At 40.5% G+C, this 15,904-nt stretch overlaps 1 protein-coding gene across 1 annotated transcript in view; it reads right to left on the minus strand.

The window, feature by feature from the left end:
- Positions 1-15,904, minus strand: part of Parl (presenilin associated rhomboid like) — a 30,484-nt gene that overhangs the window by 2,898 nt on the left and 11,682 nt on the right. The window contains exons 5-9 of the mRNA XM_051191140.1: positions 10,166-10,261; positions 8,973-9,122; positions 8,267-8,337; positions 1,330-1,431; positions 1,113-1,210 (exon numbers count right to left, since the gene is read on the minus strand). Of these exons, the coding sequence (XP_051047097.1) occupies positions 1,113-1,210; positions 1,330-1,431; positions 8,267-8,337; positions 8,973-9,122; positions 10,166-10,261 (517 nt within the window). The remainder of the gene's footprint in view (positions 1-1,112; positions 1,211-1,329; positions 1,432-8,266; positions 8,338-8,972; positions 9,123-10,165; positions 10,262-15,904) is intronic.

Here is a 15,904-nt window from a genome sequence, read left to right on the forward strand (position 1 = left end):
AATCTGAAATGAAAAGGGTGCAGTTTCACACCTGCCTCGAGCCACCCATCTTTATGCAGCTTTCTGGTCTGAAGAACGGAACATCTCAGAGGGTTTGAAGAACTTAAATTAACCCTTGGGTCATGGAGTTCTGTGAGCATCAGATTTAACACATCACACAGCAGCAGGTCAGGTCTCTACAGCTCTGTTGTAATTCTATGGTACAGTGTGAGGGTGTGCATGTGTGTGGGTATACACATGTATGTGTACAGATGTGTGCATGTGTACATGGGGGGTGTGTGTATGTATGCACCTGTGTGGGTCAAAGGACAACTTGCAGGAGCCAGTTCTCATCTTCCACCACATGTGTCCTGGGGTTTGCACTTGGGTCAGGAACCTGGGCAGCATGCACCTTACGCTCTGAGCCCTCTTGACAGCCCTAGTTTCTGAATCCTTACTAAACACAAAAAAAAGCGAAGAGAAAGGATTCCCTCTGCTTTTCAGATCCTGGACTTTAAAGTGCATCTGATAATATTAATTTCAGAATAAAAGAAAAGACAGCGTTTAGAATAATAAAAGCCCAGCAGGAGAAAAGATGCTATGAGAATACATGGAAAGTACAGATAAATTTAGAGTTCTGCAAACCATAGCCTCTTTTCTACACTTTGTATCTCAGACTGTTACAATTAGAGCTAGTGCCATTCTTTAATCACCATGGAAACTATACAGGCACAGCAGCTCTCAGCCCATCCAGGGCAGCCGCCTCACTTAGAAAGACTTTCTGTTTTGTTTCCTGGAGTTCAACAGTGCTTGTGACCACACACCCTGTGTACTCAGTCTGGAGTGCTGCAAAAAGAGGCCCTGGGTTTGTATTTAAATTTCTGCTTTCTACTGCAATGCCAGTCATGCCTGTTTCTACTGTTAAACAGGAACCTCAGGCCACTAGCTTGGAACTTACATGTACCACATGCTGGGTACCATCCACACTGGAACGTGGTCCCACACCAGCTTCTACCCAGACATGCTGAGTTCTCCCACACATGGGGTGCAGGGAGAGAAATGGCTGCACCAGCTCTGTACACCAGTGAGACGGGGCCGGTAAGAGGCGGGCAGAGTAAGTAGCTCAAACTTACATTCCAAAGAGAGCTCCCCCAAGATGTGCTGCATGATCAAAAAATTTCCATCCCAGGATCATCCCAGCTGTATCCATGGCAATGATGGCTTTTAAGGCCTAGAAGCCAGGGAGAGAAAAGAGAAATGGGATGATTTTGATCCTCCACTGCAATTTAAAGGCAAGATTTCAGTCACTGCCTGAACAAGGCTATGGCCAGGACTTCATCAGGTACTTACATTGCCCGCTGTGAAGGTGAAGACAGGGAGGAAGATAATGGCGAGTCTCCCTTCTGGGATCTTGGTGCAGACTGCTGCAAGCACAGCCATGATTGCTCCTGACTGCAAGGGAATGAGCACAGCGGTGAGGACAGCAGGTACCATGAGACCCTGGGCTGCCCAGGCTCTCGGCAGGCTGATGCACTCCACATCTGGAGGGGAGCACACAGCTTTAAAATGTTCCCCCATGAATGTGCGCAGTATCAGGAAAAGGAAAATAGCTGTCACACAATGCTGGAAACAGACTACACTATCACTATGCAGAACTTAAACATACCACTCAATGAGCATGTGGCTGTAATAAGCTCCAAGGGTAGCATTAAACATGCACATACCAAAGAAACACTGTCTAATGAACTATGGGGTAGTTTTGTTGTTTTTTACAATTTAAATTTATAGTGGCTGTGAGGTATTTTTCTGGAATACACTAATTTGACAAACCTCTCTTAATGTCAATCCTAATTCTTCTAAATGGTGGAACAGCTCAAAAACTTGATCATAATTTCTTATTTACATTAGCTCTCATAATACAATTCATTCAAATAATCCTAACATAGCAGGCATGATACTATGTACTCGAGACACAGAGGTGAACAAATAGTTCCCACCTTCATGGACCTTATAGCACAACAAGAAAGACATCTTAGAAAAATGAGTAATTCTGAGATCAGGAGGAGCTGTGTGTCAAGGCAGCACATGGAAAACCAGGCTCAGAGCAATCAGCTGCCCGAGCTCAGGTCAGATCCCAACCCAGCACAGGAAGAGCATCCTGGAGAACAGCACAGAGAAACCATGGCTGGAGGTGAGCTGCACAGCTTGGCAGAGGACTAGAGAATCCAAGTGTGAAGTGCAGAGAACAGGGTAAAACGCAGCGTGGCAGGCACTTAAAACTGTCCCTTTTCTAACACGTCACGGCAAACTCAGAGCTGCCTATTTAAGGAGAACAAATCTTAGTTATCATTAAAAATAATAAAATCTCCACTGAGGGAACTACAAAGTACTTCTTTGTCATTCTTGTCGAGTATTAGGCCAGAAAGACAAATTGTGACAATCTGTAGGAGTCTGCAGTGTAATATCCCAGCCCACAGAAGGATAGCGTGGAAAACATCAACTATGTCCTAGAGCCAGCAGTGCTATGCCAGTGCTAATCCTAGCTGTGGTGAGGCGTGGTTACAGAAGACACTAGCTAAGAGGATAGACCTGTCTCCTTTGCAATGAGACTCACAGTGAAAACAGACTTCAGTTAAAGTAATCAACAGACACTATTCCCAGTGGAGCATATGCAAGGGGGAGGTTGGTGAACATGGTATTTATATATCTAAAAACATCTTCTCATGGACTGCATATTAATTTTAAAAGAAAATGTAGTACAGAAGGTGGACAACAGCTGAGACAGTAACCCCAGATGGGGCAAACAGACGCCATGTAACTGTAGCCCTGGTACCTGAGGACAAACTTGTCTAACATTCCCACCCAAGACAGACAAGCTGACTGAATCTTAAAGAACAAGACAAATCCACAATAGCCACCCTGTTTTATTCAAAACCACTGGTGGCATAAAAAAGATGACCCGTGGAAATGTAACAGCTTTTAGAAGCCCAGAAAAACCTAACAATTAAATATAATCATGAGCTTAGGGAGAACATTACTGGAAAAAACTTCCATAATTGGAATATGAATTATGAAGTTTAATGTAGTAGCTATGTAATAACAGTGCTATGGGATATTCAAAGATATTTGTTTCTAGAAAGTATATGCTGAAGTATCTAGAAACAAAGAGACACGATGTAAGAAAGTTGTCTTTGAGGATGGTAGCTCAACACATAGAAGCACTTAACACTAAAGCCCGAGAGAACCTGAACCTAGTTCCCAGAACCAAAAGCAGAAAGGAGAACCAGCACCAAAAGCTGTCCCCTGACCTCATAGGCACAGCACACACATGTGGCCAAGTGCACTGTGTCTGCCTCTCTCTCTTTTTACACACACACATTGTGCACATGTGCCCATGCTTGCTCTCTCTCTCTCTCTACACACACACACACACACACACACACACACACACACACACACACAAACACTCTGCTCAAATGATTCTGAAAAGAGTAAATGTAGTTAGAGAGGAAATGATGATATAAGGCAAAATGTTAATAGCTAATGGATCTGTGCTAAGATGTTAGAGCTGGTGTAAAATGAACCACAGAATTAAATAAATAAAACAAAGGAGTGAAATCTTTGTGACTGGGTCAGGCAAAACTTTCCTCACTGCAACATCAAAAGGGACCTCGAATAAGTAAATTAAATTTTGTGCAAACTAAAAGCATACTCCTTTGAAAGACATTGTTCCCTGAAAAGACAAGACAGGCTAAAAAAGTTTGCTGGTTAAAATTCTGATAAAAGCAGGCAAGGTGGTACATGCCCACAATCCCAGCACTTTGGAGGTAGTGGGAAGGGGATGAGAAGCTTAAGGTCAGCCTTAGCTACATAAGTATGTTTGAAACAACAACCTAACAAAGCACTTGTTTGTAGTGAGATATTCACTTTGTCTGCACCTGTGGCACAGACCACGCCCATTGGGGGTGGAGACAGGGGCAGACATTACCTGGGGGAACTAAGGCTGAGGAGGGGGCTCGGAGAGCTCTCTTGCTTGCAGCACGGGACCAGGAACCTGCTGGTGTTCATCTGTCTATGTTGGAAGTTATTTCTCCCTGAATAAACATCTATTCGGCCTATTTGTTTCTCCTGATCCTTATTAAACATTAATATCTGGTGTCAGAAGAGGGATCCAGATTTTCACCGGACCTGGTTTTCACCCAGGCAGCAGACACTGTTCCCTTCCCCTACTATCCCTGAACAGACAGGGTCCCTTGCCTAACCAGGTGGACATAATGCAGCTTGTGGGACTTTCGCCTCTGCCCTACAACTCCTTTACCTCCACAGCGGCCCTCAGAAGGTACTCATAGCTTCTCATCTTTTGCCCATTTCCCCACGTTGCATTTGCGCAACACCCCGCTTGTGTGTTTCCACGGCCCAGCGGTACCAGTCGGAGGCAACACCTGTTAACCTTGCAGTCCCCGCAATTTTCACAAGGCTCCTTTCACTCCTTCATTTAACAAAATTTCACTTGCTTTAGTTTGTTAAGAGTTATTCTACAGGGACCAAGATGAGAAGGATCGTCTGCTGCTGGACACTATTTGGTGGTACACCTCCAGGCGTAACTACCACAAGCTGAGATCTACAACTAAAAGCATCAAAGTTCCAGGACAGCAGAATTACACCTAAGGTAATTGCAACATTCTTCCCAATTTAAGCTAATATAATATTTGAGATTAATTGTTCCATACCTATGGTGGATAATCTTACAACGCAGGACTTTAGGAATTCTTTTACTTCATATATAGAAGGAATTTTAACAGAAGAAAATCATGACTTAACCAATATATACATTTTTTTTTGTAATAGCAATGGGTTTCATCATTATTATATTCTTAAAGAAATGGTTTGAGATTAGAGCAAACAATAAGGAACTTGTACAAACCATAACAGACTTAGTAACAAGGATTCAAAATATTGAAAATGACAATAGAGAGCTAAAAAACAAAACACAGAATATTGAAAATGACAATGGAGAGCTGAAAATTAGAACACAAAACATAGAATGTTTAGAAAAAAAGGTTCAGAATATTGAAAATGACAAGGGAGAGCTGAAAATTAGAATGTAAAACAGAATGTTTAGAATAAAAGGTTCAGAATATTGAAAATGAAAATAGAGAGCTGAAAAACAGAACACAAAACAGAATATTTGGAAAAAAGGGTTCAGGATATTGAAAATGACAATGGAGAGCTTAAAATTAGAACACAAAAACAGAATGATTAGAGAAAAAGGTTCAGAATATTGGAGATGGCAATAGAGAGCTGACAGGTAGAATATAAAACATGGGAACATAAAAGTAACCACTACTGAGGCATGTCTGATGCCTCAATAACCAAAACAGAAACAATGCAATGCATTAACATGCTAGCAGAAACAGCTCGTTCCTGGTTGGACAAAGCTACTGATAAGGTAAATAAACTGGAACATCAGATGGAAAGACTAGCAGATAGAATCTGTTCCATAGCTGAGGATAATGGCAAGCTAGCAGATAGAACATTGTTTCTGGAAGGCAGTTTACATGCCATTCAGATAATATCTAAGGATGAGAATATTAAAAATATGGAGTCATTTGTAGTTGGAGAAAGCAAGAAACTGACTGAATCAATGAAGTCTCTAGAAAGTTATATGATTCAAGAAGTTCAGACACTCAAAGATGCAATGCTGAATAAATTTCAGGCCTTAGAAGACCTTCAGTCTAATACATCAGAAGAACTACAGGTAACAGAGCATAAAAGAGACTTAAAATTTTCTACACCATTTAGGGTCAGGGGAGTTTTCCCTGTTTCTATTAATGAAAAACCAGCAAAGAAAATCACCCAAAAGGTGTTGTTGCATATCAGTGGGAACCAATATTGAAAGATTTAAAAGGTATAAAGGAAGCAGTAGTCTCTTATGGCATGCACTGACCATATGTGAAGCAATTAATACAATCATGGACAAGGAATAACAAGGTAACCCCTAAGGATTGGGATCAATTAATATCAGCTATCCTTGAAAACTCCTCTCAATTAGAATGGAGGACTTTATGGAGAGAGGAAGCAAAAGCTCTTGAACTTCAGAGCTTAAAGAAAAGTTATAAAGCTCCCCAAGATAAAATTCTTGGTGAGGGTCTTTATGCTGACCTAGAGACTCAAGCTACCTATGATGAACACATCTTGTCTCTATGCAGTACAGCAGCTTTGAATGCTTGGGATAAGGTTCATGTACTAGGGAAGAGGATAGAATCCTATACCAAGATAAGGCAAGGACCGAGAGAACGCTTTAGTGTATTCCTAGAAAGGTTGTCTAGGGCAATACAATTAGAAGTAGCAGACACAGATTCTAAGTGAATAATCATAGAATCTTTAGCTTATGAGAATGTGAATTCACAATGCAAACAAGTGCTTAGGCCTTTAAAAATCAGATCAGCACCCTTGGATGAATGGGTCCTATATACAGCCAACATTTAATATAATGACAATAACACTGAAGCCTGGGTAGGAGAAGCCATATCTAAAGGTCTGAGAAGACATCAAGATAACAGAGGTCTTAATTATGTAACATAGAAGCTTGGGTAGGAGAAGCCATCTCCAAAGGTTTGAAAAGATATCAAAATGTCAAATGTTTTAACTGTGGTAGGATAGGACATCTAAAAAGAAATTGTAGGCAAATCATTTCTAGAAATAACACTCCCAGGAATGAATCAAACAGAAGGCCTCAGCCTTCTGGGTTATGTAGAAGATGTGGCAAAGGCTGACACTGGACCAATGAATGTAGATCGACCAGAGATAACCAAGGAAACCCTTTACAATCGGGAAACTCCTTCGGGGAAGGGGGTCCTCTCGAAAGGCCCCCATGTCAAAGGTGGTCCGGACATTCCCAGTCACTGTGGAGGACAATCTCCCCAGGACGATTAGAAAATCCAGTGCCTATTGTAAAAACTCATACTGCTCTGGATGACAAACTAGTAATGAAAGTCGAATCAAACATGAAAAAAGGAAATAAAAAACGTATATATATTTGGCAAACCTCTATAAATAGTCAAAGGCATAGATTGGTAGTTAAGATGAATAACAGGCTGTTTTTGGAGGCACTGTTGACACAGGTGCTGATGTAACTATCATAACTAATAAATCTTGGCCTCAAAGATGGTCCCTGCAAGAGGTAAATGTTAGTATGTTTTAAACAACCTAACAAAGCACTTGTTTCCAGATTATATCAAGAATATCAAACAAATTCAATTAAAAATATTAGTGAGCAAAAAAACAATTCAAAGATGATCCATGCAGAACAAACACAAACTCATCAATATCACTAGCCATTGGAAAAAGAAAAGTCCCAACCACACTATAGCTGTGAGTGGGTGAAGACGTGGAGACTGGGACTCTCACACTCTGCTTGCAGGAAAGCACAGAACACATCATGGAACCCTTGCTAACTTACAACACTCTATGTAGATCAGGCTAGCCTGGAATCTACAGAGATCCACTTCCTCTGCAACAGTGCTGGGATTAAAGGCATATGCCACTATGTCTGGCCCAGTGTTCAGGGCACAGTAGCAGATTTAAATGTGTAATGAGAATTATGTACTTCTAGAGTGGGCTCTCATTATTCTGACGTACTCTTCCAAAATGTACTATATTCCTGTAAAAGCAGAGACAGGCCAGTTAAAAGATAGACAGACAGGCCAGATACAGTAGCTCATACCTTTAATCCCAGTGCTCAGGAGGCAGAGGCAGGTGGATCTCTGAATTCTAGGCCAGACAAGGATATATAGTCAGATCCTGTAGCAAAAACACAAACAACAAAACAAATTTAAAAAAGAAGGAAAGAACTAGTTTCAACAAGTTAGACTCTGTCCTGCACACATAAGTCCCAGACCACCCGCATAGTAAATACACAACAAAAGTGAAATGAAAAGGCTACAGTCTGAAAATCTCAGTTTTACAAACGTGTAAAGTCTAAATTTGACAAAAATATCCAAAGGAATTGTTTCTATGTTAATTTACTGGGGTTTAATGTCATACTGATACTGTAAGACATAAAGTAACAGCAGGCTGAGAGTGTACGGAAGCTGTTTTCATTTGCAACTTTCTTATAAACAATCATTTCTCAATGAAATTTAATATTAGATCAGAAAATATTTACACTAGGAAGGAAGGAGAGAGAGAAAGAAAGAGAGGTAGAGGAAGGAGGGAAAAAGACAGGGAGGGAAGGAGAGAAAGAAAAAGAGAAGAGAAGAAAAAGAAGAGAAGAGACGATACTTACTGCACCAAGTGAAGGTCCATATCTTCCCGTGGCAACTTTACACACATAACTGACAAAATTGGAAATAACACCTGTGAAATAAGCCACATTTCAACAATTTAAGTATAAAAATATACTTTTCCCTTTTAGACAGGGTCTCATTCTGTAACCTAGGCTGGCCCCAAACTCTCATGAAATCCTGTGCCCCTGTCTCCCAAATGCTGGATTACAGGCATAAGTGACTACCAATCCTAGTCACACTCACTAATTTTTTGGTGCTAAGGATCCAGTAAGGGCATCACATCAGCCCAATACAAATTACTCTCAGCAGTAACTCTGGTTGCTAATCTAAAGCTTTCTCACAACTGAACACACTAGGGGAAAGGAGCCAGATGGCTAAGAGGTCTGGAAACCATCTATCTGTAAGATGGCTGATCTGAACTACAAAACCAGGGTCCAGTGAGATGAAAATGTTATGTTTAAATAGTACTATATTCTGAATCTTTGCTTTACTCACTGAAAACCCAAGTAATTATTGGGAATCTATCAGATGAGAAGTAGGGAATGAACAATTTAATTTGTCTGTGATGCCCTTCTTTCCACACAACTTGATAAACAAATCCATCCCAAGTCTTTGCTGTGTACAGACTATCACTGTAATAATCATGCTTCTGTCCCCAAGGCAGAGAGTCTTCAAAGTCCATTGTTCTCAGAAGAAAGCCATTACCTGCAGACAGGTACACTGCCATAAATTGCTCTTGGCCAAGAATGTTCACAATGCTAGATGAGAAGCTCCACAAAACATACATGTTTGCTGCCATGTGGAATAAGGAGAAATGACTGAATGTTGACAGCAACATTGGAGAACACAGAACCTCTGCAAGAGGAGAAAGAATGTGGTAAACATGCAATACTAGGCCATGAAACTTTATTCATTTTAAGCTTGTCTCATTATTGTTATTAAATCAAACATAAGAATCCAAAACAGTTGGTTAAAAATATAAATAAGATAGTTTTAAAAGAGCGTTTCCTAAGATTACAAACTACCTTAACAAATGTTTCTACTTGGTAAGTAGCCATAGATCATCCTAAAGTACAAAGTACCTTGTCCTTCTCAACAAAGCATGAGGAAATTATTTCAACTACAGACACAAAATTACATTTAATACCTCCTCAAAGAATAAGCCTGCAGTGATTATATGTCTTAACTTTAAATTTTTTATTTAATTTATTCTTTAAATATATGGGTGCTTTGCTTGCCTGCTTGAATGTCTGTGTATCCCTGGTGCCCAAGGAGGCCGGAAGAAGGGCAATGGGTATCCTGGAATTGAGGTTACAGGCAGTTGTGAGCCACCAAGTGGGTGATGGAAATCAAACCTGGGTCCTCTGGAAAAGCACCCAGTGCTCTTAACTACTGAGCCATCTCACACTATATAGCCATAGATGACCTAGAACTCTATGTAGTCCAGGATGGCCACAAACTCAGAGATCCTCCTGCCTCTGCTTTCCCAGTGCTAAGATCAGAGTTTGGACCATTATGCCTGGTTCAATTTTTAATTTAAGAAAGGAAAGGAAAGGAAAGGAAAGGAAAGGAAAGGAAAGGAAAGGAAAGGAAAGGAAAGGAAAGGGGAAGGGGAAGGGGAAGGGGAAGGGAAAGGAGAAAGGAGAAAGGGGAAGGGGGAAGGAAAGGAAAGGAAAAAGAAAGGAAAGGACCTACTATGTGTAAAGTAACATTCAGGTACCTGGGGATTACAGCAGGGAGAGACAAGGTTCTTGCCCTCAAGGAGTTTACAGGCTCTACTCTTGTACTTTGTGCATAATTACTGACAAATAACTCATTCATGTAACATTCTGATTAATATAAAGCATACTTTCCATATTATTTCTACCTCAAAATAAACTCACATCAGTTAGACTTACTTGATGCTGGATTGGATGTAAAATATCTGATCATGGTTCGATGTAGCGACGGCACCCTCCATAGGCAGAACACTAGAGCATTTGCAGCTATGATACCTACAACATAGAATTGAAGGCGTTAAAATCAGAGCCAAGAAAATCTGATCCAGTCCACATGGTGATGCCCGGCCACAGTTACAGGAGTGCACTATACATTTGGTAAGGGGCAGTGCGCTGAGGAACATAAACCATACCAATGTCTTTCAAGTGTCAAAACTGCCACATGGTAAATCTCTAAGAACTGGCTTTCTTTTTACAAAGGAATTTATTTAAAGTGGGCCCACACAGACAACTTTCAGAGTCCTTGGCTCCTTGCTTCTGCTGCTGTGCTGTGTACTCAGGCTGGCCACCCTGTCAGCTTCAGTGTGTTCCCTGTCTTCCTGTGCAGTCCTAAAAACCCAGCCTTCTCTCAGTTTCCCCTGGTTTCTGAGGACTGACTCAGGCTGTCAGCTCAGGAGAGCTAACTGGGAGGCTAGCATCCCCCCTTTATTTTCTGAGACAGGGTTTCTCTGTGTAGTCCTGACTATCCTAGAACTCACTCTGTAGACCAAGCTCACAGAGATCCTCCTGCCTCTGCCCTGAGTCCTTGGATTAAAGGTGTGTCTACCACACCCAGCTGAAGCAAGCATCTTACTCAGAGTCATCTCCCTAGCCCAGGAAATTTCTTCAGCCAGATCAATATTTTTTCCCTTCAGAACTGATAGGGGAATGTCCTTCTGGATGCTGTGAATATGTTTCTATTATTAGTTGATGAATAAAGCTGTTTAGGCCAATAGACAGGCAAGATGTACCCAGGCAGGAAGCATAGGCGGGGCTACCAGACTAGGAGAATTCTGGGAAGAGGAAATGAGAGAGTGAGTTGCCAGAGATGCCATGTGGCTGCCGAGGAAGCAAGATTACCGGTAAGCCAAGACAACGTGGAGATAAACAGATTCAAAGAAATGGGTTAATAATTAAAAGAGAGCCAATAAGCCGCCTTAGCCATCGGCCAAACAGATTATAACTAATATAAGCCTCTCTATGGTTTTTATTTGAGACTAAACAACAGTGGGACTGGGCAAAACAAACTTCCGTTTACACGGAACAGTTTACTCTTCTCAAGTAATCGGATCTGTAATTATTGTTTGATAATGGCCAAACCAGAAACAGAGGCAAGAAAATCAGAAACTACTAGGGTACAAACTCACAGTAAGGAGGCAAAGCCCACCTCAAGGGACTACTTCCTCCTAAAGGTTCCATAGCCTCCCTAAACAGTGCCAGCTGCTGCTTGGAACCAAACACATGAACCCTCGAGTGATATTTCAAACTCAAACCATAGCATCCAATAAAAATCCTCTCACACACACAATTCTACATTCACAACTTCAAAGCTGCTAGCAGATTATAGTCCACCCTCACAGACTACTCCAGCCAAGACTACATATAAGCTCTACATTTTCCCATCACACGGAGACTAAACAAAAAATAATACAGCTAGCTCTCCCAAGACTTGATCATTACACCAATTTTCTCAGGGTACCCTAGAGATACCATCACCCCCAAATATCAGGGAGGAGTCTAGAAAATACAATGGCCACATTCCCGAGAGGAGGTAGGTAATTTTTGGTCATGGATGTTTATTATCATTTGGGGCGTGGGGTTGCAACTTGTTGTTGGTCATGGTCAGGAACGAAGCTGAGCAAAGATGATTAGATTCAGGGATCTCTTTCTGAAGAAAAAAGGGGGAATTTGGTATAAAAAAGATGAATTGTTGAGTCTACTTTTGAACTAAAAACAAGACTCAAATATTTTATGTTGATATGGATTTTTGTATATTGATACAAATTTAAGCTTATTTTTGTTATACTGTATGTATGTTTCTACTCTTATTTAAGGTATTGTAGCTATGCAGCTCATTTACAAATGTAAAGTTTTAGTTCTTGAAAGCTATTTAGAATAATAAAGGCAAGTTAGTAGTCTGTCATCTGTAACAATCAAAATTATAATTATCTTAGGTATGTTTTCTATGTCAAACAGATATATTTTAAATAGAAAGATGGTCTTCAAACACATCATAGACCTACCAAACACGGAATTTAAAATGTTTTAATAGCATAAGGCTTTTCATGATAATGAGACACGTCTGCTTCTGGCAGCACCAATTTACTTCAAAACAGAATGTTGGGAATCAAAGAACCAACACATAGAATTTGCTTTTATTTGTGGCAAAGTTAGCCACTGGGCAAGAAACTGCCCTTGTCTCAACTACTGACAGTATGCATCCAAACTGGACAAGGAGAAGACAAAAGAAAGTGATTGCCAAACATTACCAAGACACAGTCCTTCAGAATAACCTGATTCACAGAAAAGTCTGTCAGACATGCTAGGCCTGTAGGGTGAAAATGGATGCCCCAACACTGCAGAGGAACCTTGGGTGACTGCCCAGACAGCCAGCTGTCTCTGCCATTTCTATAGTTTTGGAAGTTGTCTGCTCTGCACTTCTGTTTACTTGGGTAATATATATCCTTCTCAGGTCTCTGATGGGGCTTAAGGACCAGATAATTATATCATTTTTTCATTACCAAATTCAAAAAAGAAACCTACAAACAAGATGTAATGGTTATAAGGTTGAAAAACACAAAAGTTTAAGTTGTTTACCTAAGATGATGTTTTAAGGCCTCAAAAAATATTTCTGCGATAGTAATAAAAGATAGAAAATGGTTTAGGTATAAAACTTTGGACTCAACTAAGATAGGATAGATAGTACTTTCTCCAAATTTTTGAAATACATATGGACTGGACATTGTGAATGTAATTCTTACCTGAAAATTGTCCCTATTGTATAAATTTTTACTATGTAAAAGTTAAAACCTTTCCTTTTTATTTAGACAATACCTAATAACTGTTCTTATTATAAAGTTGTACTGTGTTAGTTAAACCCTTTCTATTTAGACAAAAAGGGAGAAATGTTGCAGAAAATTTGTGTACACTGTAAAGATTTCTCTGCTTAAGGCACCTTCTGACTGGTTTAATAAAGAGCTCAATGGCCAATAGCTAGACAGGTAGAGAGAGGAAGAGGAGGAGGAACCTAAGAGGGTGGATTTCAGAGACTCTGAAGAAGTTGGACATATGGAACAAAACAGAGGTAAATGTAAATTAACAGAGACAGGCTAATTTAAATTACAAGAGCTAGCTGGAAAAAAAGCCTAAGATAAGGCCGAGTTTATAATTAATATTAAATGTCCATGTTATTATTAAGGAGGTGTTGGCCTCACAAAAAAAAAAAAAAAAAAAAAAAAAAAAAAAGCCTTAGGGAACCCCTCACCTACCCATCTATCCTCCCACCTAAAGTCAGGCTGAAAATCTGAGCAGAATGAGAACTCAGACAAAATGGCATGCACCAGCATCAAGTCTAACTCTGAAGAATGCTACCTCAGGGTCCTCCTTTACCTCACAGACTCCAACAGAGTATAGAAAACTACTTCCTGAGCCGAGGACTGGCTCAGTGAGGAAAGTTTGCTGTGCAAGCATGAGTCAAATCCTCAATGCCCATGTAAAAATAAAAATTAAAAAATAAAAAATAAAAACGTGAAAGTGGTTGTACATTCATGGTACCCCACATGGATAGATGGAGGCAGGAGGGTCCTAGGGTTTGCTAGTCAAACAATGAGCTCAAGTTCTTCAGGTGGAGAACAACTAAGGAAGAGGGTTGATGTCAACCTCTGGCTTCCACACATGTATTCATGGATACAAACACACACACAGAGCAGGAGGAAAGAAGGGAGGGACGGGGAACTAGGCCTGGAATGTAAAAAATAAATTAATTTTTAAAAAGTATAAAACACACACACACACACACACTCTACCTTTCCCCCAAGCAACTTGAAGCCTAGGAGGTATTTCTGATTAAAACCAAGAAAACTTCCAAAGCCAGGTATGCTATCCCACACCTATAATCCAAGCAAATGGGAGTCAGAGGCAAGAGAACACCTGCAAGTTCCAGGACAGCCTGAGCTATACAATAAGACCCTATTTAAAATAACAGCAACAATAATGACATATCCCCAAACTAACAAAACAAAGAAACAAATTTAAAAGGAGCTTTCTACCCTACCTCTAAAGAGGGATTTTTCAAGAGCAGCCTGAGACAAAACAGCCACACAGGGATGCCAAAGAAAACATCAGCTCCAAGGAACTGGAGTTTTCCCTGACAGAGACTCCACATTTAAAGATAGAAGGCAGTGCAGGCTCCTTACCATCTGCTCATATCTACACCTAAAGCTTAGGAACCCAAAGAAACTTCTCTGGACTCAGAGAGCAAATGCATCCTAAACAATCTGCTGACACCTGTATCTCAATACAGGACTTAACAGGCTCAGAAGTCAAGGAATCTCACATGAAGAGTTTGGTCTCCCAGTGAGAGACTTTTGTCCACTAGTGCTTCCCTGCTCCCACTCCCTACCTGTGAGCAATACCAAGCAAGGTTCTCAGACAGCTAAGCAATCTCTAGGTCAGAATTTGTCACGTTCTTTAAAAAAAAAAACACAAACTGAAACTAAATAAACATAACCCACCCACACAACCTTGAGAACACCAAAAGTCCCAGGAAAGAAAGTAGGAAGGAGTTAGTCTATAAGCCCTAGGTTTGGTTCCTGACACTCCCACATAGTGGATCATAACTGCCTGTAACTCCAGAGGATCCAATGCCCTCCTCTGACATTTAAGAGCTTATGCATGCACACGGTACACATACATACACTCAAATAAACACACATAAAATAAGCCACACTTTAAAATTCTGGTACAAAGCTAAGTGATCAGCAGCCCAGATGTTACAAAGCTAAAGCACTAAGTACGTCTCAGGTGACATCAGAAGCACACAGACCATTTTCTGAAATCTTCTAATGGTGATGTTTACATTTACTTTACTCAAACTGCTTCATAAAAGTTGTACCATGTATGTGATAATTACTTTCTCTATTGCTATATTCTTCATGAGAAATGACTCATGTAAGGGATGGATTGCTTAATTAGTGAACTGTTTATGCAGCAAAGGACTGAGTGCAGATCGCCAGCATCCACATAAAAACCAGCAAACCAGCCCTGGCAGTACACATTTGTAATCCTCATGCTGGGAAGTTAATTAGAGTATGTGAGTGTCTGAATGTGGGTATGTCCACATGCAGGTTTTTGATGAGGTCAGAGGTGTTGGATCACTATGCAACTGGAATTGTAAGTGGCTGTAAGCCATTGGATGTGGCTGTTGGGAACTAAATTCAGATTATCTGAAAAGCAGTACATTCTCTTAACTACTGAACCATCTCTCCAGCTCCAACTCCTTTTAATGAATGAACTACTACTGCCATGAAAAAAAAAAAAAAATGTTTTTGAAACAGTCTCACTATTTAAAGCAGACTGGCCTTGATTTCAGAGATCCACCTGTAAAGTTGTGTTATGTGGGACAATGCTCTTGTTCACTACTATAAAGATCTGTCACTCTTACTGGCTTAATAAAACACTGAATGGCCAGTAGCTAGGCTGGCCATATGGCGGGGCTACCAAACTAGGAGAATGCTTGGAAGAGGGAGGCAAAGAGTCAGGTGCCAGCCAGATGCTGAGGAAGCAAGATGAGAATACCTTACTGAGACAAGGTAACAAGCCAAGTGGCTAAACACAGTTAAGAATTATGGGTTAATTTAAATTGTAAGAGCTTGCTAGTAA

The sequence above is a fragment of the Phodopus roborovskii genome, unplaced genomic scaffold (assembly GCF_943737965.1).
Source record: "Phodopus roborovskii unplaced genomic scaffold, PHOROB, whole genome shotgun sequence".
Lineage (NCBI taxonomy): Eukaryota > Metazoa > Chordata > Mammalia > Rodentia > Cricetidae > Phodopus > Phodopus roborovskii.